Source organism: Aptenodytes forsteri, unplaced genomic scaffold, assembly GCF_000699145.1.
Source record: "Aptenodytes forsteri isolate BGI_AS27 unplaced genomic scaffold, ASM69914v1 Scaffold23, whole genome shotgun sequence".
Classification (NCBI taxonomy): domain Eukaryota; kingdom Metazoa; phylum Chordata; class Aves; order Sphenisciformes; family Spheniscidae; genus Aptenodytes; species Aptenodytes forsteri.
The window spans coordinates 6252017-6262613 of NW_008796043.1; the positions used below are offsets into that span (position 1 = coordinate 6252017).

General features: G+C 39.8%; 1 protein-coding gene across 1 annotated transcript in view; it reads left to right on the forward strand.

The window, feature by feature from the left end:
* The window catches only part of TMEM241 (transmembrane protein 241), a 64752-nt gene that overhangs the window by 3674 nt on the left and 50481 nt on the right, over nt 1–10597 (forward strand). The window contains exons 2-4 of the mRNA XM_009285677.2: nt 2031–2114; nt 4709–4786; nt 9168–9249. Of these exons, the coding sequence (XP_009283952.1) occupies nt 2031–2114; nt 4709–4786; nt 9168–9249 (244 nt within the window). The remainder of the gene's footprint in view (nt 1–2030; nt 2115–4708; nt 4787–9167; nt 9250–10597) is intronic.

The window sequence follows — 10597 nt, forward strand, 5'->3', positions numbered from 1 at the left end:
TTTCAGCCCAGAGGCCCACCGCCGCCCACCCCGTGTGCGCTCGTCGTAGAGGGTATAGCTGTCTTCTGCCGGTCTCGTTTTTCTCGGTGTGTGGCATCTTTACCTTTCCGCGACACATACGTTTCAATACTGGCACATTTAGGAGAGTAAAAGGGTGGTATTATTCAAATGAATGAAATGTTAGTTATGGAGCCAGAAATCGCGCTGCTTTGAAAGCATCGGTGATGCTGAATGTATTTTTTTATTGGGTATCTAGCAACCACTGAATGCACAGTCATTCACAAAAGATCTGTTAACTGGAACAGTAATACCAAGTATCCAAGGGAAAAATCGGAAATATTCCAAGCATCGTAGTGAAACAAATATTAACTTCCATGGACCCTTTGACAGTTTAATTAACCTGCAAATTAAAGACATGAAGTGTCTTTTTCCGCTGTGCAACTTAATTGCCTGTCGGTATTGCTGAAAGGTCTAAGCAGGAGGAGAAGTAGGCTGAAGACAGGCACGTTGTGAATAAAATTGTATAGTTTAAACATAGCTTGAAGTAGTTTGTTCGCTCTGGGAGGAGGAGATAGAGTAACTACTTGCTGTCGTATCTATTAGAGAGTGTGTCTGTGGTTCTGGTGCAGACTTCTGAAAGAAAAGAAGTTTTTGAAGCAACCAGGGTATGGATTTCCAGAGGGAGAGTTAGAGAAAAGCAGCATTTTGGAGGTGAAAAGGAAATCTCTTCTCAGCATCGGCCGCTGGTTTCTGTTCAAAGGTACGCTTGCCATTAAGGATGCCCAGAAGTAGACTGAAGTCCAGATGTGAAGCAAAGTTCGTAGGGAGAGATAATACACTTGATTTGACAGACTGCTAGGAGCAGTGATTAGTTAAACAGAAAGGGGCTGGAAGAGCTGCCAGATTGCATCATGCATTGGAAAAGGTACTTGGCTTAACTACACTTGAGAGGAAGTTGGAAGGACTTTGACATAGGGCCTCCATTTTCAAACCTGAATGTAGGTTTTAGTGTAATAAAGTTAAAAATAACCAGAATATAGACCTTTCAGTTGTTGCAGGTGGTATGTAAATGCGAATAGGGGTACAGACATGTGCAGGTGTATCGTCCTGATTTAAAACCCATGTGTAACATGACCCTTTGTGAATCAGCATGCCTTGTCTCTCTATATTGATGCCAGCTTCTTAGCGACACCCTCCACACCTAAAAACTGGACCTTGCAAAGTGTTCAGCATAGTTTCCTGTCTGTTGAAAGCTTTCAACTTCTCCTTTTGCCATTGACAACTTCTGCTGGCTCCTGGGAGGAATGGCAGGTACCTTTCCTTCCCTCTGAGGAAGCTTCAGTCATTCTTCTCCTTTGCAGAAATAATATTTATATACTTCATTACGGGACATTGTTAGAGCCTGATATACGCATGGAAAGGCACATGTATTTCTGCCTTGTATTTGCATATATACATATATAGTGGGAAAAGACACTAGCATCCATACACGCAGACCCTGACAAAGCATGCTAAAGCAACGACACAGAGGCTTTGCTTTTTTCCCCCATATATTACATCTCCAAAGGGCTTTATGGACTGCTTAATATTTTACACAAAATGGTGTGTGAACAGAATGTTAGGTCTGTAAGATGAATTAATCATCAGGAGACAATTATGTTAAGATTATTGGTCTTGATTCTGCTAAAGGTTGTCTCTGTGGTATGATATGATTTTAATTGACAAGTGCTTATGTCTTTTTGTTCCTGTTAATCCTTTTCCCATTCAGTGTGATGCACGGAGTGTGCTCAGAAAGTGAAAGAGCAATTCAGAAGGTAGCCTTCCCTTCATCGTTCAGTGTGTCCACTCCATACCTCATGTGCTTCACTGTCTGCTACCTTCCACAGTGCCTGGGGAGGCGTCCAGCAGTTCTGGCATGGGAAGAGAAATTGCTGAAAACCTTTTTTGTCCTTTTATTTTTCTTTATTTTGGTAGAAACTTTTTGTGTTTTGTTGCTCTCGTGATTGTTTGTTAATGCTGTAACGCTGTAGGTGTTTGATGTCCATTAATTTGGTATTTGTTTTCCAGTATGTCCTGTCTGTCCTGAAATTTACCTACCCTACCCTTTTTCAAGGGTAAGTACCGTTTTAAGAATAGAGTTGTTTGAAAAATGACTTTAATCAGTAAATGTCTTGCTGTTCCATGCTGAAGCTGACTTTAGTACCTCTTGTCATTACTGGCTTTTGCTGTCTAGAGAACATACTTCATGAAGCCTTAGTAAAACATTAATGAATGTGTCTTGGTTAATTTTTAAACATCATGATGGTGATGTAATTAAGATATATAGACTCCATAATTTCTCTTTTTTCTGAAAGTCTTACGCTTCAGCATAGAAAAGTAGCAATTACAGTACAGCCTGTCTTCTTTGGAAATGGCACTCATGGATAATGTGCAGTTGTGGTATATTCTTTTGGTACGCTAATGAAAACCAACCTTAAACCCATGTTTAGGCATACACAAATACCATGTTGCTTATTTTCATGCTTAGCCTTTGTTGTAACTCTGCATCACAAGGCACTGTCATATCTTAATGATTGTAATGAGAAATTTAATGTTTTGTCAAATATCCATATATACCATCAGTGCTGTTAATGATTTGTGAGACATTTAGTGAAAATCTGGCTTCTTAGAGTCAAGACTTCCCTCATTTGTTCTTTTGAGATAACGCTAAAGTCTGCAGACACTGGAAATATTTTAATTCCTTTACTGCTGCTTAGCATGGCTTATATTTTTGCCTGACGTGCAGCCCCAGGACTGTGATCAACTCTAGGAATAATTGCCTTGGGAATCTCCATTTTTTTGTTGAGTGTACTCAGCTCTATTAAATAAGCAACGAATGCTTTCTTCAGTTCTGACACACACACAGAGACTGTCTCTTGGACAAGGCTTTTATCATATGGGGAAAGGGTTTTGAGTAATGTATACAAGTGTGGTAAATCAACAGTAAAAAAGCCAATTTCAATGGCGAGCAACTGCCTTATGGTACCTGTTATTTCCTTTTTCTATTATTTGGAAATGCATCTCAGCATGTTAATATTTTTCCATAAGTTCTGTCTTTTAAAGGTGACCTTTTCTTGAAAATTATTAAGTGGCTCAGATGCGCTTTTACGTAGACCTATGACAGATGAGCAAAAGAGGAAAAGAGTGTTTTTCTCAGTTCATGCTGTTGTCATGTTCGTTGTCATTGGTTTTGTTCCCTATATAATCTAAGACTGTATTGCATAGTGCTAAGCATCTGGAACTGTTACTAACTTCAACTTCTGTCCTTAAAACCTGAGACAAGAGGAAATTCTTTGCAATGAAGTTGATGGGAATTAATCACTGGCTTGGAATAGAGCACAGTCAAGCCTGCAGCAAACATCAGGGATACCTGGCTTTTAAGCTCTCATATGCTCCTCATCTAAAAAAGGTGAAGTGAGCTGTTACAGTAGCGCTGAATATTCATCATACCCATGTGGACAATGAGCTCGCTCTTCTCTGACGCTGTCCAACTGTATGTAATACTGTGTAGAGTGAATATTTGTTTATTTGCATATGTGTGAGAGAGATTTTAAATAATTGCTTAAAGGCATTGCAATGAATGGGAATAATAAATAAAACCATTTCTATACCTGTTACAGATGTTAATGTGATTTAACACTGTAGTACAGTATCTCTGTCTGAACTGTGCTAGACGTTCAAGGATTTTTCACCCAAGAAACATGAAACACGTCTCTGAAAACCACTAGCTTAAGGAACAAGGAAGCTAATAACTTATTTTAAAGTTTAAAAAAAAAACCAGGGTGCATCACTACTAATTTTAAGTTATCTGCAAGCATTTCTAAGGCCTCATATACTATTTCCATAATAGACTAAGGAACGCCTTTATGGTAGGATAAGTCATTAAATAGATAAGTCAATGCAGAATGTATGTAATTGTTACATACCTTTTCAATGAGGAAACTGCAGTATTGTGTTTTATATGCAAGGTTATCTGGCTGTAAAGGCTCTAGAGGCTCTGAATCAGAGGCTCATGCAGCATAATGGTGTTATTGTTGATGACCCTTCACTTGATGCTTGCTACACAAGATGCAGGGCCGGGGAGAGGAAGCAGTCTGAGTTCAAGGGAGTTTGTAATCGAAGCCCAGCATGAATAACCGTGGGAAGTCATAGAGCTAATGTTTGAAACAACTAGGACTACATACGTCATCCTTGGGGCTTATTACTTCAGCTGAAGCGAGTCTTCGAATCCTGAAATCATGTTTATTTGTTCTAACAATACCAGTTTATGTATGAAAAGACATTCATCTCTTGTCACAAACCTTGCCTCACTTGCGCCTTCAGATCATTATGGCTGTAACATCACTGTTATTATTGTAAGCCGTGTGTGGGAAGAGATGATAAAATGGGGATTCAGTAACATGACTAAGGTAATTGTGGTAGATGGTAATTTACAAAACATTTGAAACAGGAGGTGGAAGAACCAGAGTATTAGAAAAGTTGGAGGAAATGAAGGCCCACAAAAAATGAAAGATTCAATGGGGAATAGTGGCATCCCTGGTAACCTGGAGAAACGGTAGATAACTAGAGTCATGGGTGTGCTGTGAGAAATTCTGCGGATTCTAAGGTCATGCTCCATGTGGTTAAAAAGGACAAACAGTTCAGAGGTGCTGTTTTGTTTCTATTTCAGGTGGCAGACATTAGTGGGTGGACTTCTGCTTCATGTCTCCTGGAAGCTGGGCTGGGTGGAGATAAACTTGTGTTCAAGGTACTGTGGGGTTTTCAGTGTCTGCTAAATACTTATTTTCAGTAGCTGGGTTACAACATAGTTAAGTTGGTTGTGGAAGTTACTAACTTGCTAAAATATAAGTCGGTGTGTGTGTGTTTGTATGTGTTCTGCTTCACAGGTATAGTAGAGATCTTGTGTTTTAGTCTAATGAATGTTAGTGACACACAAGTGGATTCAATTTAACCTTGGTAAAACAATCAAAAAAGCATAGTCATTAGTGAAAACTATAAGGATAACTTATCCAACCATCTGTCCACATCTCTTCCCTGGATTATTTTGGAGTATTATAAGAGAAACCTTGGTAACGTTAGTTGAGAGCATTGGCACGCGCTTCCCCAAAACCTCAGTGCAGTGAAGTCCACAAACGTGATCTGCCTTTTTCTGCAAGAAGTCTGTCCCATAAATGGGAATCATTCACCCTTGCCGAACTCTAGGATTTATAACTACACAGCAAGAGCAGCCATTGCAGTAGAGGATTGGTATAATAATCAAACTGCAAATTAAAAGGTGCTTTGTAGACGAAGATCATCTGCTTGAACTGAGTGTGACGGCAACTCAGAAGAGTCGTCCAGCATACTGTACTCTGCTCAGGTGGATCCATTCTGTGGTATGGAACGTGGCATATCTTTTTTTTATTTTGCAAAATCTTCTAATTTATAAGATATATGCCCACAGCGATTGTTGAATCTCCATCTCTGGAGATAGTAAAAACTTTACTGGACAATGACCTGAGTAACGTGACTTGACTCTGAAGCTGGGGGAGATTGGACTAGATGACTGCCAAAGTTCCCTTCTAAGGTAACTTTTTTCAGCAATTCTGTACTAGCACATCACAACTGATTGGGATTCAAACAGTTGGCTTGCAAAACTGAATCTCCTCATTTGGAATGAAATCCTGCATGTACGTCAGAAGAACCAGGTTAAGTTCTGCTTTCACGTCCACGCAAGTGGTGACTACATCACCACTGAAACTTAAGTCAAGTTGTAAATGGAAACACAATTTTACTTCCTATCTTTTATCTGCAGTGTAGATAAAATGAGGATATTGGTGTAAAAGCTGTCAATGATATTGGTAGAGGCAGGATTCGGGTCCAAACCTTGCTTTAGTGGCAGTCACTGCTATATATATTATTATCAAATGTATATTGTTTATGCAGATTTTGTCTTCACAGAACAGTCTAAAGGACAAAGGAATACAGCCATCACTAATGTCCTTTTTAGTTCAACTTTTCATCACTAGATGATTACTTTTGCTTTAAATCATAAAATTAAAGAAGTTGACTCTTTTTTCCCAGCTTGGAAAAGGTATTTTCATTTTTTTTAAAACTTGGAAGACATTAAAGAAAATACTGGACAAGAACCGTTTTGTGCTGTTGAAGAGGATGTTTTTATCTAAGAAAAGTTGTGGTGAAAAATTAGTTCGTGTTTTGACGATGGCGACTTCAGGCCACTAGATGTCAGCACACTATAGGAAAAGTGATTAAAACACATCTTGAGAAACCTCTTCATTAGTTTAGCTAGTACAGAATGCCTGTTCTAGAATAGGCTGAATGAAATGAACAGAATTAATTGACATGTTTTGGCTATAATTCAGCCAACTACTTAAGCAAGAGTTTAAATCTGTCTTTCTTCAGAAGAATTAGGCACATGCTTTGATGCTTTGCTGGACTGGACTTGTAGCATATATCTCCTGTATTTTAAAAAAAAAAAAATCACACCACCCCCACCCCCAAACCAACCAAAAAATTCCCCAACAAACAAACATAATGTCTCAAAGTTTCTGTCTACCACTTCGTCTCAAGCTCCTTTGCCCTCCAAAGGTGATTTTTCTTAGTACTATCACTGGGATAAGGACATTCCCACCCCCCCACCTCCCCTCCCTTACAGAATATTGGTCTCTGAATCTATCTCTGTGTGTGTATAGGATACTTAAGAATACCATATCCAGTCCTCAGTCTTGTCATGCTTCAAATAATAAACTGCCACCCATTTGTTTGTTTATTTCCACAAAGTCCTAGTACTTCCATCACGTGGACTGATCTCGTATGCTTTCTGAGCCAGTTCAGCTTATCCCAAAGTGTCTCAGCAGAATTTTATTACATAGAGATCATCACCCTTTGTCTAAAGTCTGGAATACTAGCTTCACAATAAAGACCAAATAAAAACATATTACTTAAAATAATTTCTTTTAGGTTTTGTGGGTACCCTGCTTTTCATCTGCTTCCCCCCCAGTACTCGCAGCTATAAGGGACTCAGTCACCATCATCATTGCTTCTAAAGGGTGAATGGTGACTGTCTGCAAAACTTGTACCCGAAACAAGGCCTCTGTGGAGCACAGAGGAGTATGTGTAGCATCTGCATAATGCTTCTAGCACTGCAATCTGCCGCCCAGCTTCTGCCTAACCCTTGTAGGCACGTAAGTCCTATGAGTTCCGGTTGGCATTTCTTGTAGTGCTGAATTTTCCCCACAGCTAAGCAGCAGCTCGGAGCCTTGCTTAAACCAAAGCTCCGAAGTGTGGTTTAGGGGAAGCTACCCATTGACTTCAGTGGGCTTTGGATCTAGCCCTACAACCACAAGCTCATCAGTTCTTTTATGTCACTGAGCTTTCCTGTTTTGCATGTACATCACTGTATTGCCAACAGAAGAAGCTACTAATTGGTTTACATACAAGACAGATTGTTGGTGCTGACACGTTACATCAAACATTCTTTTTCAGTCCTGAAATTCTCACTTGGCAGCAAAAAATTCTACGCTTACATCATGGAAAAAGCATCTGAAGTCCTTTTCCGTTGCACTTTGCAGTATTGCACTGGAGATGAAGATGTATTTGGGATTCCTAGAATTTAGTGGTGGGGAACATGAAAGAGTGTTATGTTCTGAATGAAAATTCAGTTTTCATTGTGTGTTCCTTTCATCTTCCCAGCCCGCCTTTTCTTTTCTCCCCTCCCCCTTTCTTCCATTTGTTGCAGTTCCAATAGGGTGGGGATATTTTTGTTGGTGTCTGATGTGAACTCATTGGTAATGAGGTATGACAGTTTTAGATCCTGGTCTTGGTGAAATTCCAGTTGAAGTCAATAACCTTAAAAGGAACAGTGTTTTTATAAAAAATGGTGGTGACTGCCCCAACAAACAGAGCAAATATTTATCCCAGTGAAAGAATATAAAGATTACTCTGTTTTTGTTACCCTGGGTTTTTGATCAAGTATCCTAGAAAATTATGTATTAAAAAAAAAGAGGAAACACGATGTTTAGGTTTTCTTTCCTTGTCTGTGTTTACATGAATCTTTGGGCATGTTTTATCTTCATTCAGACTGTTCTGATTCCATCGTTTAGTAGTCTATTTTTCTTGTGTTCCATGAAGCGTGGTAGCGTAGCGGTACTTATAATTACGTTTTAACTCTTACATGCTAGTTGGAAGTGTAATCCAAGTGAAGGAACTACAAGCAGTTTGGTTTCGTTTTGAGAATCAGCATTATTCACTAACGTTTTCTCGACTTTAGTTCAAAGCTTGGGAAGAGTGAATGGGGGTAGCGGTGTCTTCAGTCCTGGGAAGCCCTTGGATCAGGCCTTTAGATCACTGCTACTCCTTTCCTCCCTTGCTCAAAATCTTACATTATTCTCTCTGAAATTTACCACCTACCTGATCCCTTTTCCTCTTAAGTACCGAGATAAAAAAAGAAGTGCAAATTCTGAAGCCCCTTCTCAGAACTGAAACCTGACCCTACTGCAATAACCATGGCTAAAAAAAATACCAGATCAATCTGTGATGACTTCATTTCTCCATTAGTTGTCAAACTGCCTCTAGGAGTTTGGCTTAGTCGAAGGAGTATCATTAAGAAATCTCAAGAGACAGGCTCCCACAGAGACAATCTGATCTTTAGGAAGAATCTCGTTGTAAATCTGGCTGAGAAATGAATGTGTGGGTGGGCAAGTGTATTTGTACATAGTGAAAATGTGTGCTGTCTGTGCAAGTACGCCATTTTATGCCTTCATTTGTCAGTTTTTCTTCCTTTTACAGCACATCAAGGAAATTAGTTGAAATTTCTCTCCCTTAAAACCAATAGGAGTAATTGCTGTGAAACAAACAATTTTGCAGGGAAAGGAGCCAGGGAAAGAGTAAAAGAAAGAAAATGTATCTGCAGATAGTTCCTATCTGGGACTAGATGAAGTGATTAATTTCTGTCTCAGACTTCTTTACTACATGGGAGGAATACTGAACAGTCACACAATGAATTTAATACGCACACCTTTGAAATATGTGTACATATAAACGTATTATTATATTCCTTGCAAGCAACACTTGCTGACTGTATGTAAACAGAATGTGGTGAAGTAATGGGATTTTAATTGTTTTCACAGGTCTGAAATCCTGTCATGGCTTCCTGCTTCAGTACTGTTTGTTGGCATTATTTATGCTGGCTCTAGGGCACTGTCTAGATTGGTAAGAAACGCACAAGTAGAAGTCAGTTCTTTATTACCTCTACTGTATGAGCAAAGAACATTCCCTTCACACAAGGTGTTTAATGCTGTTCCTGGGTTGGGGGGAAAGAAGGGAGGAGGGGCTTAAATAATACATACAGTGTTAATGGTGCTAGAGCAGCAGTCCAATCCGACGAAGTGTAGAGCAGTATCAAAAAGCACTTCCGCGACAGTCCAAAGCACTCAGCATCTCTCCAGAGTACTCAGTGTTTTGCAGATCCTCAGTGGTCTGAATTGTGCGAGTAGGGAAGAAGCTGAAGAAGTTACTAGCTGTAACTTTGCAAAAGGGGGAATGGGGCTGTGGGATCTGTGGGAAGTCCTTCCAAGAAAAGGATGAGGACCATTTCAGTGAGAGGCTTTTGATGCTTCACAGGATTTGAAAACATAAATTGAAAGTTGGAAAGAGATTATGGGAAGGGTTAGATCAATCAGTTTTATGATCCATTTGAATCACAGTAACCTACCGAATGTTTAGAGGATATCAAATCTGCTTTCATTAAAGTTGAATGCTTTTTACTTAAATGATATAGTCTTTCTTAAAAAAAAAAAAAAAAGCAGTGACATGAATTTTTAAAAAACAGCAATGTTTTTCTGCTGTTATGCAGTCTGCCAGGCCAGATTCTGCACTAGTTCCCTTCTGCATTCTGGCAATGCGTCTTAATCTAACTCCAGAGCCAGCTCGCTCCTGCCAGCCCCTAAACTCCAAGAAGGATCAAAAGGGAATTTTTGACAAGATTCTGCTTGTAGTGATCCCCTGAACATCCCAGTGGAGAGGTAGGGCAGAAAAGGACAGCAGGTCTCTGTCCTCACAAACAAGGCTGGGGGCCTCATCTCGGACCCAGGTGACCTTTGGAAAGCACAGGCATGTGCTCAGAAGCCCCATGCCTCTAGATTAGCTCTGTCTTGGAGTGATTGCGTTTAGTTCCTCTCGGTTCCTTGTCAAAGCAAGTTCCAGTGGGCTTCCCTAGTGTAAACTGAGCAAAGATCCCTAAGGAGAGCCCTGTCTGGAAACAGCAATAAAGCCTTGGCAGCAGCATCTTTTCTCTCTGCTCACCTGGGAGGTGGAGGAGGTATGAATCACATCCTCTCTGCTATTTCTTCTTACTTCCTAGTCATCCTGTAAGTGTCGTGGTTTAATCTCAGTCAGCAACTAAGCACCACGCAGCCGCTCGCTCACTCCCCCCCACCCGGTGGGATGGGGGAGAGAATTGGAAGAGCACAAGTTAGAAAAAGTCGTGGGTTGAGATAAAAACAGTTTAATAATTGAAATAAAATGATAATAATAATATGATAATAATAATAATAATACA